This window comes from Podarcis bocagei (genome assembly GCF_964188305.1).
Source record: "Podarcis bocagei genome assembly, chromosome: 2".
Lineage (NCBI taxonomy): Eukaryota > Metazoa > Chordata > Lepidosauria > Squamata > Lacertidae > Podarcis > Podarcis bocagei.
In genome coordinates this window covers 7,192,921-7,211,684 of record NC_138126.1, presented here as the reverse complement: position 1 = coordinate 7,211,684, position 18,764 = coordinate 7,192,921, and the positions used below count along the sequence as shown (strand labels likewise).

The window sequence follows — 18,764 nt, the reverse complement described above, 5'->3', positions numbered from 1 at the left end:
ATAACAGCCAAGAGGTTCTTCTGTTGTCCACAGTTATAGTTTGGAATATTCTTTACACCTCCAGAATGGCCATCAAGGATGGCATCAGAAGTAAGTCTGCCATCATAGAAGCTGTCAAAGAGGTTGTATCCCAGGGTGATGTTGGGTAAAACTGTGGGATTTTGATTGATCTCCTGAACAGTTAGCAAGAAGGACAGGATATGCCAATATCTCGTAGAACCGAACCTGCAAGCAAAGAAACCAATAGTACTGATAGACTGCCGTTCTCCTTTCAGTGAACACAAAATATCACATTATTTCCCTTATCAATCTAAAGGCCTTTACACAAATCTTAAAACAGCTTGTCCCCAAATATTGGTCTGTATTGTTTTTATGGGGCGTGTACTGTTGTTGCAAGTTAGATATTACTTTGCCATTTAAGAGAAAATGGAGAGTTTACTGTTTCTGATGGGAAGCCCATTGCCTTCAAAGATCAAAATCAAACGCAATTTAAAGAGATTTGAAATGTTAGGAAACTGCTCATCTCGGCTGCTTCCAAGTGGGAAAATACCTAAACACCCAGCAAGCAAATCAGCATGAATATAGATATAATAAATGTTCATAGTTGTCCACCACGATGAAGACATAATATAACAGCAAGCTAAGCTTTCTACAGGCAAATGAAGGCGAACGCTAAGTAACAAGGTTGCCTGAAGGAGCTGTTGGAATCAAAATAAGGACAGAATTTGATCAGATGGACCAGAAAATAGAGGTTGTCCCTTGTACTTGGGGACAGCCAGGATACAGATATGGCAGCATAAAATCCATCAATACATACATCAATACCTACAGAATAAACCTGGTTAAGGGGTGCTGGGAGAAGATGTATGGTTCAACTAAACCACCTTTTGATGAGATTATTCCACTAATGAGATGGTTTCCTGTCCTGTAATAATTTGCAGGCTGATTTGGATAACGAGGCAGGAATACTTGGCAGTACTCTGTCCTGTGTCCGTGAACTGCCTGGGGCATTAGCAGCAGCAGCAACAACAGCAGCAGCAGCAGAGATGCCATTCTAGCAGTGCCTGTGCCGGTCGACTTCATCATGGCAGCAATGACGTCAAGGACACAGCTGGATTCCTGCCATGGATTCATATCTAAAGTCAGGAAGAGAAAGCTTCCCAATGGCCCAGTCCCTGCCTTTCCTCGATCTCAGATCAGACTCCCACTGGCACAGGACTTAATCTTTCCCCCCAAGAAATTTGCTGGAAGAACTGAACATGGAGGAAGGGGGTTAGCCAAGCAAGCCAGTTGCTAATGTCAGCTTGTTAGTCAGCGAGGGAGTCTTGTGAAATGACTCAAAGTCTGGGTTATGTCATGGAATTGCTGGAGCAATAGAATTACTTTGTACTTGTATATATCTGTATCTGCAAACACCACAAGCTGTATGTAAATATCAGTGTCTGCAACTGCATTGCTGAAGCCTGATCTTCTGCAGCAATAAACTAATGGGGACCTACAGCTGCCTCTGTAGGGCAACTTCCGCAGCATGGGTACCTCACCCTTAGAATTTCAACAGTATTTATGTCACAGTTCTTCTTTCTGGCTTGCTGCAGGAAGTCGCCACATGTTGTTCTGGATTCAGATGTTTGTATTATTGGTCTCAGGGGAAATCCCCGGAGCTTTGGTGTGTGAGGGGAAGAATACATCATTATGATTTTCGTAATTATAAAGGGGAAGAAGGTCCACCTCTGCAACCTGCCAGCCTCTCTCCATGGCTCAAGGAAGAGGTGCAGAGCTGGAGGAAAAACATGTTTGCCACTCGATGGCCCTTGTGGTCTCTTCCAACTCTATGAGATATCACTGATGGGGCTCCATAGCTGGAGATGGGCCAGCCAGCGAGCAGCTGAACTTGGCACACTTTGTATTGAAGAAATCATTTCCAAATGCTCATTTTCAGCAGCATAGCTAGCTGCTTGGGTGCATGGGGGTGGGGCAAGGCCCCCATGGGGTGGGGCAGGGCACACCAGAATCCCAGTGCCCGAGCCCTCTTCTGCTCTGGCCCCCTGCAGGCCTGCGTTGCTTTTTCGAGCTGTGAAGAGCCTGCAGGGAGACTGTCTGCTGCCTCCCCCTCAACTGTAGAGTGGCTCAGGGGGTGGCAGTGGGCAGAAGCAGGCCCCACACTTCCCTTTTGGGCATTGTGGAGCCTACAGGTGCCTGAGCCACTGTGTCACTCCCAGGAGAGACACTTGGCTTGGGCACAAGAAGTGCTGTCCCCTGCGGTGTGGTGCCCAGTGGCCCCCACCCCTCCTAGTTACGGCTCTGCTCATTCTTTTAGGCTCCATTTGAACTACCACATACCTGCATTGTGTGGTGTGCTCATCCCTCTTCCCTCCCCAAGCAAGCAGTAATGCCTTCCTTCTTCTGAGGTCCAGCTCCGAGGGCCTTCTGGCGGTTCCCTCCCTGCGAGAAGTGAGGGTTACAGGGAACCAGGCAGAGGGCCTTCTCGGTAGTGGCGCCTGCCCTGTGGAACACCCTCCCATCAGATGTCAAGGCAATAAACAACTATTTTACTTTTAAAAGACAACTGAAGGCGGCCCTGTTTAGGAAAAATAAAAAAAATCCTTCCAGTAGCACCTTAAAGACCAACTAAGTTAGTTCTTGGTATGAGCTTTCGTGTGCATGCACACTTCTTCAGATACACAGTGTGCATGCACATGAAAGCTCATACCAAGAACTAACTTAGTTGGTCTTTAAGGTGCTACTGGAAGGAATTTTTTTATTTTGACTATGGCAGACCAACACGGCTACCTATCTGTAACTGTTTAGGAAAGTTTTTAATGTCTGATGCTGTATTGTTTTTAATATTCAGTGGAAGCCACCCAGAGTGGCTGGGGAAACCTAGCCAGATGGACAGGGTATAAATAAATTATTATTATTATTATTATTATTATTATTATTATTATTATGTGCACAAGGAGGGAGATTTCATTGTCCTATTGATCAGAGTAAATCCACCATTTTTGTTGATTATCTAGATTCAATCACAAACCATGGATGTTCTGCAGGATATTATCCTGAATATTTTGCAGGTCTGAGGTTGCCTCCTTCTGAATCAGAATATTGCTCCGACTCACCCAGTATTCTTTACCCTAACAGGAAAAGAAATCAAACTTGTCCCTCAAAGCCATAGAACGCACAGTCTCTATGAACAGACGTTGCCTGACTGAAGGAGCAGAGTTAATTGCTGCTTTGTTGTGAATTTTAAGAAAAATCAATGTACAGCTGAGGCATCTGATCAAGGCTTGTATTTTAAAATGAGCTTAAAAGATATATTTGCAGATGCTTGTGTGTTTCATGCCAGGCATAAAGCAGCTGGCTGGGTGCTTTGGCAGTTGTTTGTCTTCCTGCTCAGAGGCCCCTCTGATTTATAGCAGTAGCAGGAGACACGTTTCTCAAAGTTGTAAAAGGAAATTACAGGCTGGGAGCAAAAGGTCATACTGACCATACATATTACAGAATACAATCAAGCTGCAAAAACACAATTAAGAGTTGGTAAATAGTGAGATTTATTGTTTAACAGAAAATAATACTAGGTGCCTCCCATTAGACGAGCCATATTTTCATAACGTTAAAGGGCAAGAGCTAATAGGAACAGCAGCTGGCTGGGGAAAGGGGGGTTGTAAACCGAAGAGGCTTCTCTCTGAAGCTGTTTCCTTTTTACTAAGTTCCTTTTCTTCTAAAAAGCTATATATGTTAATGTATGAAATATATTGGCTTAAATGTAAGTATGCAAAGGATTTAGAAAATAAGAAATGTTAGATTCTTATGTTAGATTCTTATTTCATTGATGGTGTGTGAGAAGGTGAACCCAAGATCTCTGTTACCATGAGCCATCTGTTTTAGCCATCTGTTTTGGAGTGAATAGGGCAATAGGGCAAAGATGATCTGGTAATTAAGGTGCCTTGTCGAGGCAAATGTAAGATATATGGCTACTTGTCTGCCATTTATGGATAGAAGGAAATATAGCTCTTTGTCTCCCATAAAAGGTAATAGGAAATGGGTGTATCTTTTATGATTGGTTCTAGCAAACAGCCAATAGGAATTTCAACCAGGCTGATTGGACAGAGGCAGCCAAAGGAGGAGCAAGGGGGCTGGGCTGAGGAAATATAAGTGCTTGCCATCAGGGCTGGAGTGGGCAGAGCTTTGGTATCCATATACCACTGTGTCTCTCATTTATTTGTCTGACAAATAAATTATTATTTTAATTTCTCTATTGCTGCGTTGAATATTTCATTCCAGCTAAGCGTTAACCACAAGCAGGGTGCTACACAGCCAAATATTAGTAGATCTGCCTCATCTAAATGTATACCCCCCCCCCAGACAATCAGTATGTCAGCATATTTCGCAGTGAATCTGTTGAGATTTTAGTAGGCCTGAGAACACTGAAATAGGTTCAGGGTTTACCCTACCAAAGAGGGTCTAGGCTACGCCACTTCTTCGAGCCAATGAGGACAACAGTGTGTGGAAAAAGCACAGGTTTATTCAAGCTGCAACTCAAATTGGCCCAGTGGAATTTCTCCAAATAGTGAGCAAAAAGCATACCTTTCAAGGCACTTTCATAGCATTATTTACATGATTACTTCATGCATGATCCTTTCTACAGGGCTGCCGTCACATGTCTTCTAAAAGTTGTATAGTTATTTATCTCCTTGACATCTGATGGGAGGGCGTTCCGCAGGATGGGTGCCACTACTGAGAAGGCATGTGGTATGGAAAAAGAACAGGGAACCTGAAAATCTTTTAGGAAGCAGGAGGTTCTGTATCTTTTTGAGAATTTTGTTTGCCTCCAATGGAAGCCAGGATTCTGGACCCTTTCCTTTCCTTAGAAAACGGTCCCTTTCTTTAGAACTAAGTATCAGATGCCATCTTTTGTTTTTGTTGAGAGGTGCTCTTTTGTATTCAGATCAGGCCTCAGTACAATAATGTAGCATTTGGGGATGAAGATGCAGCCCAGAAGCCCAGCACTGGAGGCCAATATAGAGAAGACCTGCACAGCTACCATGTATTTCCCCTTTGTGCTCAGGTAGGTGGGCACAAAGGACACCCAAACACTGCAGAAGACCAGCATGCTGAAGGTGATCAGCTTGGCTTCATTGAAGGCCCCAGGCAACTTCCTGGCCAGGAAAGCCGCTGTGAAGCAGATGGCAGCCAGGAAGCCCATGTAGCCAAGGGCAGTGTAAAACATGGCAACAGATCCTTCGTTACATTGCAGGATGATCTCCCCAGGCTGGGAGTGCTTATCAGACTCCGGGAAAGGAGGAGAGATCCCTAGCCAGATGGTGCAGATGACAAGTTGGACACTGGAACAGGAAATGACAATGGCGTTGGCAAAGGTCTTCCCCAGCCATCTCCTCACCCTGTTTCCTGGCTTAGTGGCCAGGAAGGCCAGCACCACGGTGATGGTTTTGGCCAAGAGAGAAGACACAGCAACTGAGAAGATGATGCTGAAGGCCGTTTGTCGGAGGAGGCAGGTTGTGTTCATTGGCTGACCAATGAACAGGAATGAAGATGAAAAAGAGAGTACGAGGAAGATGAGGAGGATGTAGGAGAGGTCCTGGTTGTTGGCTTTGACTATCGGGGTTTCCTTGTATTTAATGAAGATTCCTAAAACAAATACTGTGGTTATGGACAAGAACAGGGCAAAGGAAGCTAGGATGAGGCCCAAAGGTTCGGTGTAGGCAAGGAAAGTGGTGATCTTGGGGACACATTGATCTTGGTCCTTGTTTGGATGCTGATCATCTGGACATTTGGTGCAATAGCCTGCATCTGAAAGGAAGGGGAGCAAATTTAGTAGCCGTAACATAAATAAGAGAATCAGGCTTGTATCTTTAGAGATTAGCATGTCCAAATCACATTTAAAACAGAGGGAGATTAGAATCACAAAAGGTTATATTTGCTGTGGGCAAATCCCCCAAACTATCTCTCCTGCAGTGTGCATCCCAAGGCAATTAAAAAGAAAAAAACTAACATAATAATAATAAATTTTATTTATACCCTGCCCACCCTGGCCAGAGCCAGGTTCAGGGAGGCTAACACCAGTAAAAACACAGTAAAAACATAATAAGGGAGAAAGAGAGGGGGGGTGAAGGAAAAGGGGGGGAAACCAATTTAAAATACAGGTTAAAATGCAATTTAAAATGCTGCCTCATTTTAAAGTAGCTGATAAATCAAGACCATAAGGGGAGGGAAACATAATGGTCAGACGGAGTCCAAACCAAAGGCCAGGCGGAACACCTCTGTCTTGCAGGCCCTGCAGAAAGATGTCAAGTCCTGTAGGGCCCTAGTTTCTTGTCACAGAGCGTTCCACCACATCGGGGCCAGTGCTGAAAAGGCCCTGGCCCTAGTTGAAACCATGTAATTCATTGTGGCAGGGGTTCTCACACGTTATCTCCCTAGGGCCGATTAAAAATGGCTAGAAACTACTACAGTCATGATTCAACAGTCATGATTTAGATGCAAACTATGACATTCTTTCCACGTTGCAGGAGCTTCCATAGTTCAGCCTTTCTCAAACTCAGCATAAGCACTGGTTCTCTAGGCATTGTGATTCCACCTCCCCCTTTTGTGCAGAATATATTGATCTAATAACTCTAAACGGAGAAGCACACACACACCTTCTCTCCTCTACATGCCTCTTGGCATTTTTATTAATAGCCTACCATTTCTTTTTGCCTTTCTCCTTTCACACTCAGTGTGCATTGCAGGGCTTTAGACTAGATGACCCTTGGAATCCCTTCCAACCATGTTTCTACTATTCTATGTGTACTCTGCTACCTCCCCCAAGTGCCTGTTTCTCTCCACCTCTCCTCCATGCATTCTTTGATGTGCACAGTTTCCCTCTCTGTTGTTGTTTAGTCATTTAGTCGTGTCCGACTCTTCGTGACCCCATGGACCAGAGCACACCAGACACTTCTGTCTTCATTTCCCTCTCTACCTTTCTCTTTTTTCTCTTAATGTTTTCCTTGTCAGCCTTTTATTGGGTCTCTGCCCTATCTCAGTTCTCCCAAAGAATGCTGTTATGTACTGAGTTGAATAGGATCCAAACTGCAGCAGTCTGATTGGTCCTAGAACAATAGGATCCAAAATGCAGCAGTCTGATTGGTCCTAGAACAATAGGATTCAGAATGCAGCAGTCTGATTGGTCCTAGAACAATGCAGCAGTATGATTGGTCTGCAGGACCAATCCAGCTCCAGATAGAAGTGAATCCACAACCTGATTGGCCTACAGGAGAATTCCGGAATTAGCCAATCACGTGCAGCCCATTGTCTAAATAATGTATATAAAGCAGATACTTTGAGGGGACTTCCATTCCCTCCTCACCACTATGAGCTGAATAAAGAGCATGAAATCCATTCTTGACTCTAAGTATATTTCAAATGCCCTCTCCCCTGGAGTCACCCACCTTCCTGGGTGGAGATTGTCCCTTCCGTACATGAAGCACAAGCATAGCAGCAAATGGGCTCTCCTTCTTGAACCACCTTGGCATATCCAGGTCGACAGCTTTTGGTACACCTGGAGCGAGGCATTGTCTAACCATAAAGTAAAGGAGCATCGAAGGGAAATTGTTAGGGTATGGAAGTGAGTCATAGGGTTTGGAATGACCCTAATGGATTCCCCTACCTCCCCCCCCTCTTTTAGGTAAATATTGTTGATGCTCTAGTGGATGGCTTAGAAAGTACTTTGGCGTACATAATTTTGCTGCTCCAGTTATCTCAGAGCAGAGGGCCAAGGAAAGATCATACGTCTGATACTAAGCTAGGAGAGGAAATAGTTGTTAAGAAAAGGGAATATGTCTGATCATAGAATCATAGAATCATAGAATCATAGAATCATAGAATCATTTGATTGATTGCCAAATGACTGATATACAGTGGTACCTCGGGTTAAGTACTTAATTCGTTCCGAAGGTCCGTTCTTAACCTGAAACTGTTCTTAACCTGAAGCACCACTTTAGCTAATGGGGCCTCCTGCTGCTGCCACGCCGCCGGAGCACGATTTCTGTTCTCTTCCCGAAGCAAAGTTCTTAACCTGAGGTACTATTTCTGGGTTAGCGGAGTCTGTAACCTGAAGCGGATGTAACCCGAGGTACCACTGTACTGCAATACAGCAAACAGTCTGCTTAATAATTATGAAGCACAATTCAATAAGGTGGAAGGTACTGTATTTCTAAATCTTAAAAGGAAGGTTTGGACAACAACTTGGATGGGAAGGATTAACAATTTGGGAGTTGCCATGACATTAATTTTCAGAGAGTTGGATAACAGCCCAGATTGGAATGGAGCCAGATGAAGCTGTGCTAGTGTGTGTGTGTGTGTGTGTGTGTGTGTGTGTATACAGTTGAAAAAGTATATTACATAAACAAATCTGTATTCGACAGATGAAAGGTTATATGATTTCTGACATGATTGAGGATCGCAGAGCCAGAGACAAAGAAGTTTGGAGTGTTAAAATCGAGATGTGGAAATATGGAAATATCGACGAGAGGCAGGACTGAGATTTGGACATGCTTCAAGGTTCAGACTATGGGAAGCCGTAAAATTAAAATTTTACAATTCGGAAGAGAATTTGACCTTTTTTATTCAGTTTATCATTTTTATTGGATTATGATTTGATATGTTAGTTGGATGTCTTTTACTGGAAAATTACCGTATTTTTTGCACCATAACACTCACTATTTTCCTCCTAGAAAGTAAGGGGAAATGTCTGTGCGTGTTATGGAGGAAATGCCTACGGGTGGCATGCCTACGGATTTTCCTCCTCTAAAAACTATGTGCGTGTTATGGTCGGGTGCGTGTTATAGAGCGAAAAATACGGTAATTAAAATGATCTAACAAAAGAAAGAAAGAAAAGGGAATATGTGGCAGTTTTATTGGCACTGGAAGGAGGGCACTGAGCCAAAGGGTGACTGGCGACTTTTGGAATCCAGTGTCCAGTTGCCACTCAGATTATGCATATATTACATTAAAGAAGCACAGCTCATACAACTCTGTACGCAACTATATAGAAATTTCCAAAGACAAAATGTAAAAACAAGTTTCTGTTTCTTTAAATATAGCTTTTACATAATGTATGCAATACCAAAATCAGGTTCAAGTGCAATATGTGATGTCTCAAAACCAAAGTTCCATCCAAACGTTCCTTCATTCAATAAAGAGAAACGAATGTCTACAAGTGTACTTGCTGCTGAAGGATAATCCACAGGCTGGAAAAAACTGCCCACATTACCGGGAGTGTTGATGCATTGCTCTCCATCACTCAAACCATAGTGGCAGTGATCCAGTCATGTGAAATCCCAAATGGGACAATGAGATCACTGGATGGAAATCCCTGTTTCGAATGTGTTCATCCGGTCGGTCCAGACATCAGAACGCATGCTAAAGTAGATAACTCAGCTGCATAAACTTGAAAAGGCTCTCTGCTCTTTCTATAATCCCTGAGATCAGCCCTAGACTAGTGAGAAAATCAATCGGATAGGAATAAGTTCATTTTCTGAATACACCCTGTAAGTTATTTGAGCTTAATAGATGTCACAAAGGGACAGGCACACAATTCATTCTGCCTACCTTGTTAAAATGTGAAGGCCAGACAATGGCTTCTGGGTTAATAGTGAGCTTTAAATGTGAGGCTGCCTGTCTCTCTACACTCCCGACTTTCACTCTGCCACGAGACTCGTTGGGAAACATCACCCAGTTCACAATGTCATAGTCGGCTGCCAGCTCCCCATTCTCATCTGAATACAATCCGCCCCTGGAGGTGTTAAACAGCTGGACGTTTCTTAAGAAATGGTGAAGCTGGGATGACAGAGAAAATACCAGCATTAAGAAAGTACTGAAGCCTATTGTATATTGCATTCTTCCCCCCTCCATCATCATCATCATCATCATCATCATCATTATTATTATTATTATTATTATTATTATTATTATTATTATTAAATTAATTAATTTAACATAATTATTACAAAATATAAGCAAAACATACATATATATTTCAGATAAGCACACATATATAAAAAAGAAGAAAAGAAAAAAGAAGAAAAGAAAAAAGAAGAAAAAAGAAAGAGAGAAAAGAAAGAAAGTTGGAAGAATTTCTTCCAATTTTTTTCTACAAAATCTCAATATGAAAATATTGATAACATTTCATTGATTGACTTCCATTGCTTACACTGCACTTCCTATATACATTTTAAGCAAGATTGTATCTATTATTCCATATTTTTTCCATACAATCTCACACAAATATTCTAAACTATGTTTTTAAAATCTTTCATAAATCTATTCTAAACACAACAAATACTTTACATTTAATCTTTGTCTACATAAATAATCATTTAAACATTTCCATTGCTTCTGGCTTATATTTTTTGGTTTTTGTCTTATCAAATCAGTCAACTTTGCTAATTCCAAGTATTCACATAATTTATTCAGCCATTCTTCTTTAGTTGGAACGTAATTTCCTTTCCAATTATTGACTATTAACATTCTCGCTGCTGTTGTCGTGTACAAGAAAATATTAATTTTGTCATTCGGGATGTCTCCATTCAAAATTCCTAATGAATATGATTCTGCTATTTTATTATGTTTTTATTAGCTTTTTAATTTCCTCATGTATCGTATTCCAATATTTCTTAATTTCTGGACATGGCCACCACATATGGTATAAGGTTCCAGTCATTCTATTACACCTCCAACACTCTAATCTCCTATGAATTGGGACCTGTGTCACATTTGGACGCATAGTGGTTGACTGCTGTTGGCTTTCCACAATCAAATCTGAGATTCATTCTTAAGTCATTGCCCACCCACTTTCTCCTTCAATATTTTGGAGATCAGCATAGCCAGCTTCATCACGTATAAAAACTCAGTGTGAACCCTAAGGTCAAATTCTAATATCAGGTAGGGTGAAGTCATCCACTTGAATCAACACATTTGGGGCACCATTTAAGTGAAGGACAATGATTCCAGAATTAGACAGTAGGTTGCAATTAACAAAAGGGAATACCTGCCATGGCTGCAGTCTTCCACGTCCCCAACTTTCTCCTCTACTTATCATCAGCATCTGTTTGGATCTGGATGAATATGCCGAGTTTAAGGCAAGTGCCACAGTTTGGATGCTGCTGTAAGTAACGTAGCTGTCTTGAGACAGGGCTCTTTCAATCTCCTCTTGGGGAAGAATCTCCAGTTTCTCTTTCTCTGTGCATCTTGTCCAGCCTTTCATGGGCAGCACATTCTCTGGACATGAACAGTGAAATGACTTCTCCCAAAATTGTTGTATTTTGTCAGAGAATGGCTCATAGTGGTCACATTTTGTCCATTTTCTAGTCTTCATGGTGAAGGACAAAGAACCATGGGTGTACATGAAGAAATCAATATCGTAACTCAAATTCATGTTGATGTCTGGAAAAGCTGTTGTGATCCAGACTTTACCCCCAGCTTGTAAATTTTCAAATATTTCTTGTAGGTGGAATATTGGCACAAAATCATAAGACGAGTCCCCATAATAAACATATACATTGACTTGTTTCCACCTGGCAGGTAGTTCATTCATTTGGTACGCTGTCATGTGTTGTATTCTTTCTGAGAAGGCAAAACAAATTCCACTGCTAGTCATCAACGGTGTCAAGGCATCCAAGAACCTTTCTCCATTGTCATTGTCTGGAGCAAAGATTCCAATCCACGTCCATCCAAACTGCAGGAGAAGTTGGATAACCCCCCTGTACTGGATTTCTTCCTTTGGGATCATCCGGTAGACAAAAGGGAACTGAGTTTTATCATCAAGAGCAAAGCCGTAACTGACCTAGTGAGGAAAGAAAGGATACCAGGTATCTGTTCATAAGAAACAAAAACCTAAAAGAGCTCAACCTATCAGCTGAGGATGAGTAATTGATAACCTTTCACTTCAACAACAGATCAAGTGGAAGTATCTTTGAGGACACCACTATGAGGGCTGAACCTCCTCCTTACCTTCACTGAGCCCAGCGTAAATGGTGGTTTTAAGCCTATATATTGTTCTTCTTCAGCACACTAGGTTGTGTGTGTGTGTGTGTGTGTGTGTGTCCAGAGAGAAGGGGGGAAAGTGTCTTGAATACTTAGGAGAAAAAACATCACTTTCATGAGACGGTATTGAATATAATTGAAAATCTGCTAAACTAAGGCATAGACTTGTGGATGGATAGAGACTTTGTGCCGGTGTTTCAAGTGGTGTTGATTATCATTCAGAATCAAGTGGGAGTATTATAAAACATGTAACTTTATTTATACAAGCTTTATTTCAACTCCTAACTCTCTCTGACCCTCCTGGTCTGTCTATATATACTTTTTGTGTTGAGTAACTTCCTGGTTGTGTCAAGGCACAGTCTGACCCCCTCTCTCCTTCTGTAATCCTCATAGAACTCTAGCCCAGTGGTTAGGGTTAGGTCATTAATTTGATTCTGAATTGATTTTAGAATGTATTTTAATTAATTGACTGTGATTTGATGTAAATTGTGCTATTTTTACTTTTGTTAGCTGCTCTGAGCCCGGCTTTGTTATCTCTGGGCTTCTCTCTTCGTCTGCTGTCCTCACCCTCTTACTTAGTTCCACATATGTTTATGCAGGGTGGACAAGATACAGACAATTCCATCAAGAAATAAAAGTGGGAGGCATTGAAAGAAACCATCCACTATTATGGAATCTCCAATAGGTGGTCATCCAAGTCCATACCTGTGGGATTTTGTAAATGCCTGCCATGCTTGAAATCTGGATGGAGATGTCAGATTCAGCCCTTTCAATGACAGTCAATGCATTCTTCCTTGTTCCACAGAAATAGTTTGGAATACTCTTTTCTCCAGTAGAACGCAGGTTTAGCATGGCAGCGGAAACCAGTCTGCCATCAAAATAGGTGTCAAAGAGGTTGTATCCGAGGGTGATGTTGGGTAAGAGATTGGGCTCCTGATTGATTTCATGAATGGCAAATAAGAAGGACAGGACATGCCAGTATCTTGTAGGAGACGTTCTGCAAATAAGCAAGCAAGCAAACAAACAGTTACGACAACCTCCCATTGTTCTCTCAGTGAAAACAAGATGCCACGTTCTTTCTTTAATAAAGGGAGAGTATAATGGAATATATGCTGTTTTGCTTTATTAGAGAAGCGAAGAAAGCAAGTACAAGAATTAGGACATGATAATAAGGAGGCTGACATTGCAGGACATTGTGGAAGGACGTGTGGATCCAGAATTGGCCTCCACAGTCACTTATGGACTCATTGTTAAAATCGTGTTTATGGAAGACAATCTTACTCGGCTACGAGTGATTGCCAAAGAATAATAATAATATAAAACCTTTCAAAATTAACCTTTATATCATTGCAATTTATACGTTATCCAGTTCTAATTACACTCATTACAAAATATCTCAAAAAATTAAATTAATATAGAAAGATAGAAAATTTCTCATTACAAGCCTTCAGACAACCTTGCTAGTGATGTTAATTGCTTACAATGATCTTTCAGATATCGTATAAATTTACTCCAGTCCTTTAGAAATACTTGATCGTGCTGGTTTCAGATTTTTCCTGTCAGCTTCGCCAGTTCTGAAAAGTCCATCATCTTCATCTGCCACTCTTCATTCATTGGTACTTCTTGTTTCCATTTTTGGGATAAAAGAATTATTGCTGCAGTTGTTGCATACATAAACGGTCTTTTATTTTCCCTTGGTATCTTGTCACCCACTATGCCCAATAGAAAGGCTTCAGTTTTTTTAACAAAAGTATTTTTAAACATTTTATATAACTCATTATATACCATTTCCCAGAAAGCCTTTACCTCTTTGCAAGTCCACATGTGGTAGAAGATACCTTCCCTTTCTTTACATTCCCAACACTTATTGGTTCTTGTCTTGTACATTTTAGCAAGTTTAGCGGGTGTTAAATATCAACCTAGAGCCTGTTTCTAGCTTCTGGCTCAAACACCTCAACCTGGGCTTTCATCTTTCTACCTACCAGCCAGTTGTTTTCTGGCATGAAGCCTCCTCCTTTGTTACCTGAACGAGCCATACTTAGCGGGTCATTATCAAGAAACTAGAGGCACGTGGTTGGTGCTGTGGGTTAAACCACAGAGCCTAGGACTTGCCGATCAGAAGGTTGATGGTTCAAATCCCTGCGACGGGATGAGCTCCCGTTGCTCGGTCCCTGCTCCTGCCAACCCAGCAGTTTCAAAGCACGTCAAGTGCAAGTAGATAAATAGGTACTGCTCCAGCAGGAAGGTAAACGGCGTTTCCGTGTGCTGCTCTGGTTTGCCAGAAAGCGGCTTAGTCATGCTGGCCATGTGACCCAGAAGCTGTACGCCGGCTCCCTCGGCCAATAAAGTGAGATGAGCACCGCAACCCCAGAGTCGGCCACGACTGGACCTAATGGTCAGGGGTCCCTTTACCTACCAAGAAACTGGCCTGGCTGCCTAACACCTTTTCCCCAACTCACACCAATATAGTCTGTCACCCCCTGTTAGCTGAGGTCAGTCACAATGCAGGTGGGGCAGAATTAACTCCTTCAGCATGTAGTTACTTACTCAAGAATCCCAATGAAAGGTGGCTGGGAGAAGGCATAGGGTTCCAATACAACAAGTTTTGGAGAGATGACTCCACTCACAAGGTAGTCTCCTAACCTATAATAATTCACTGGTTCCTGTAAATACAAGGAGAGATTGAACGAGCATTTTGCCTTCTGCATCCCCCAGACTGCCTGGCACAGGAGCAGTGATATCATTCTAGCAGCACAAGAGACAGTCACCGCCATTCAGACCAGCCATGAATTCAGATTTAAAGGCAGTGAAATAAACTGGCATAGACCCAGCCTGCCCAAAATCTCACCTCAGGCTTATTAATAAGCAATATCTATTTATAATTTTGAGGAGGATTTATGTTACTTTGCTATCCATGTGATAAGCTGCATCATACGACCCTTGATGGTGATGTTTAGATTACTGAGCTCTGGAGAAATCCCTGGAGTTTTGGCTTCAGGAGAAGAATAAATCACTATAATTTTCATAATTATATGAGAAATAAAGTTTACCACTGCAACTCCCGCGTCTGTCTGTGTGGTTCATTGAACAGGAAAAACATGTTTGCAAGAAATCGATGACGTCGTTTCAGAGTTTGGGCCAGCGACAGGTTGTGTGACTGAACTTTGCAAACTTTGAAATGAAGAAACAGTTGCAGAAGAGGCATGATTGAAATGGTCTTACTTTTAGGCTATATATGAACGGGGAAGGGGGATTCATCCCTCTCCTGCTACCCTGCCCGGCCACTATGCAGAAACACTTCTCATGTCTGTTGGGTAGCCCCATTTCACTGTCCTGCCTGTCAGCATAAGACCAGCTTTTTCTTGTGGGATGATGAGCGTATTGGTTGGAAGTCTGGCCAACTGTGTGCAGGCCTTACTGGTGTTTATTGTAGCTCCTTCTTCGGCAATCACTCATAGCCAAGTAAGATTGTCTTCTATGTGTCCGTAAGTGACGGTGGAGGCCAATCAAGTTCCCCAATGAAACATACAGCTTCTATAATTAAGTAACCCAAGAAAGAGAAACCTGAGGAACAAAGGCAAGGCTTGTACCAACTCACAAACGGTGTCTAAAAGGGGAAATTATCATGTATGAAGGAGGAAGATGATTTCCTTCAACTGTTTCCTTTTCAAATCCCTTCCCCCGCTATTTCTGTCCAGTTTCTCCCTCTTCTGTCAAGGAAAAGCGTGCATCTTTCTTGTGAGCTGGCTGACCTCACCCCTTTCCTTTAATCAATGGCAGAGGCCCACATCCTGAGAGAGCCCACATCCCCTCCCTCCCTCCAAACTTGGAGGTCCAAGCGTGTCAGAGTGAGGCATCAGGCATAAGCCTGCATTTTATTAATGTTTGATCAGGACTTGTATATTAAAGAGTGAGCTTAAAAGATTTTCAAACGATTCATGCCAGGCAAGAAGGCTAGCTGCTTAAGAAAACCTTGGCCATTCTCCTAAGACAAGGGGCCCCTTTTGATTTATAGCAGAAAACAATTCTCAAAGTCGTAAAAGCTGAAAATACAGACAAAGAGCAGGACATTGACCCTACATGTTACAGAAGATAACAAAGGCAGAGATAAATATAATTAGGAATGGGCAAATAGTAAAATGATACCATGGGCCTCTCTTAAACCTTGAGCTGTATTTTCCAAGGCCAGAGGCAAATGGGAGAAAAAACATCTAGCTGGCAGAAAGAGAGGCTTTTTGGGAAGTCTTTTTAAAGCATCTAGCTGGGAAGTCTTTTTAAAGCTGTTTCTTCCTTAAACAGATAATGGGAAAAGCAGCTTGCTGAAGGGGGGGGGGGATGTAAACTGAAGAGCCTTCTTCTGAAACTGTTTTAAACTGAGTTCTTCTTTTTTTTTTTTCTCTTTCTCTCTCTACTTTAAAAAGGCCTTATTCCTTTTAAAAGGTTACCTATGATAATGTATGAAATATATTAGCTTAAATATATTGGCTTAAATGTAACTATGCAAAGGATTTAGAAAGTAACAGATTTAGATGTTAGATTCTTATTTCATAGAATCATAGAGTCCTAGAGTTGGAATAGACTACAGGGGCCATTGAGCCCAGCCTCTTGCCAGACAAGAAGACGCCATCAAATGCTGTCCTGATATATGGCTGTCAGACATTTGTTTAGAAACCTTCAAATGAAGGATATCTTTCAATGTTGATGTGAAACTCAAGATCCTTGACATATGTTTAAGATAAAAATTTAAGATTAACCATTTGTTTTAGAAGGCAATAGGGCAGGGAGGGCAAGAGGTGAGCTGGTAATTAAGATTCCTTGTTGAGACACATGTAAGATATATTACTACTTATTTGTCATTTATAGATGTAACAATATATAGCTCTTTGTGTTCCTTATAAGGACAGGAGGATGTGGGTGTATCTTTTAGGATTGGATATAGCAATCAGCCAATAGGAAATCCAACCAGGCTGATTGGACAGAGGCAGCCACAGGAGGAGCAAAGGGGGCTGGATTAAGGGAATATAAGGGCTGGCCATAATGGCAGGAGCCAGGCCAGAGCTTGGTAACCATATACCACTGTGCCTCTCATTTATTTGTCTGACAAATAAATAATTATTTTAATTTCTCTATTGCTGCGTTGAATATTTCATTCCAGCTAAGCGTTAACCACAAGCAGGGTGCTACATTTTATGGTGCCTGCGACTCGGATAAGTGGTCTGCTGGAACGCAGCGCCTTCGCCTCACTGGACGGGGTACAAGAGAGAGGACAACTGTGCCTACCCAGCGCGCACTGGAAAAATTTTTTCCAGGGGAACGCAGCAGTCTCGTCTGTCTGATACCCTGCTCACTGGCGGCGACGGACCGGGGGGAAACGGAACCAACCAAGGGTAAGTGCACAAAGGGATTTTTGGCCCTCCAATTAACTGGGAGGAAGAGAAGTCTTGATCAAACTTCTGCGTCTCAGTAAGTGGGAACTGAGTACGCTAGGTGGTTGGATACATCAGATGGTGATCTGGTGGGGGAAAAGGGAAGAATGGGAGGTAGTGTGTGGTGAAGTATCTAACGCATTGTATGTGTGAGAAAGTACAGAGCAATCTGTAGCTGACCTGAGTGTGGAGTGGGTAGTACTTCGGTTCCCAGTGAGGCGACTCCATCTGGGCAAGGAAACCCACGAAGCGTGTGTGTGAGTGACTGAGTGGATACTTCACAGGGCCATACAATGGGAGTTGGGGGTTCAAAAGGGGAAAATACACCTCTTGAATGTATGTTAAATAATTTTAAGAAAGCCTTCTCAGGGGCGTATGGAGTCAAAATGACGCCAGAGCGCCTGAGAACGTTATGTGAATTAGAGTGGCCGAAGCAAAATACTGGATGGCCATCTCAGGGAACTTTTGATATAAATTTAGTAAGCAAACTTTGGCCTAACATCGCCAAAGAAATTGGAGGGTGCCCAGAACAATTTTCATATATAGATTCCTGGCTGAGCACATTAAATAAAAATCCTCCATGGATAAGGGAATGCAAAGTCCAACGATGCAAATTATTGGCTGTAAAAGCCGAAGCTAGGAAAGGAATCTTGCCAAATAAACTCAAACCCATTTTTGAGGGACCAGAGGAAGAGCTGCTTCCACCTCCACCTTATGCTCCACATCGAAGGGAGCCTAATCCAAACACTCCACCAGTTGTAACCCCAAGGCAAGAAAGTGGAATGAATAATGGGGCTGGAGTCACAGAACTTGATTCCTTGATAGATTATGAAAAATATTTTCAGGAGGCATTGGAGTCCTATAATAAAGCCCAAGCAGAAGTGGTTATTCCACCTGTGAGTCCCAGTAGAACTCCATCTACAGTCTCTTTTAGTGAAACAACTGATTGCCTACCCCAAACTCCTGTACATCCAAGTCCTAGAGAATTATTACAGAAGTTACAGGGAGACCTTAATCGGTCAGCAAGCAATACAGCCAGGCGTATAAAGCTGCTAAAAGAACGCCTTGGGACAAATACCATCCCCTATGATTTGAGGCCTCTAGAGCAAAGCGAAGAGAAAGATCACGTAGTAGCCCCTCTCAGAAGAGTATTTGATGCACTTGAGGAGCCTGTGCTGGTTAACGGGCAACTCGGACCACGGCCACCTCGAACTTCGACCCTGCAATATATTCCATTCACGACTACAGATCTGATGAATTGGAAAACACACACCCCATCTTTTGCAGAAAAACCTCAGG

At 42.3% G+C, this 18,764-nt stretch overlaps 1 protein-coding gene across 3 annotated transcripts in view; it reads right to left on the bottom strand.

The window, feature by feature from the left end:
• Window positions 1-4,375: 4,375 nt before the first annotated feature.
• LOC308580415 (vomeronasal type-2 receptor 26-like) overlaps window positions 4,376-18,764 on the bottom strand; it is a 33,961-nt gene continuing 19,572 nt past the window's right edge. For 2 of the 3 annotated variants that reach the window (XM_081181997.1, XM_081181998.1), the window contains exons 2-8: window positions 14,587-14,702; window positions 13,521-13,661; window positions 12,745-13,036; window positions 11,045-11,839; window positions 9,607-9,834; window positions 7,446-7,572; window positions 4,376-5,808 (exon numbers count right to left, since the gene is read on the bottom strand). In XM_081181997.1, the coding sequence (XP_081038123.1) occupies window positions 4,898-5,808; window positions 7,446-7,572; window positions 9,607-9,834; window positions 11,045-11,839; window positions 12,745-12,891 (2,208 nt within the window). In that variant the 5' untranslated portion in view covers window positions 12,892-13,036; window positions 13,521-13,661; window positions 14,587-14,702 and the 3' untranslated portion in view covers window positions 4,376-4,897. The remainder of the gene's footprint in view (window positions 5,809-7,445; window positions 7,573-9,606; window positions 9,835-11,044; window positions 11,840-12,744; window positions 13,037-13,520; window positions 13,662-14,586; window positions 14,703-18,764) is intronic. The other variant, XM_081181996.1, reaches the window with a different exon arrangement.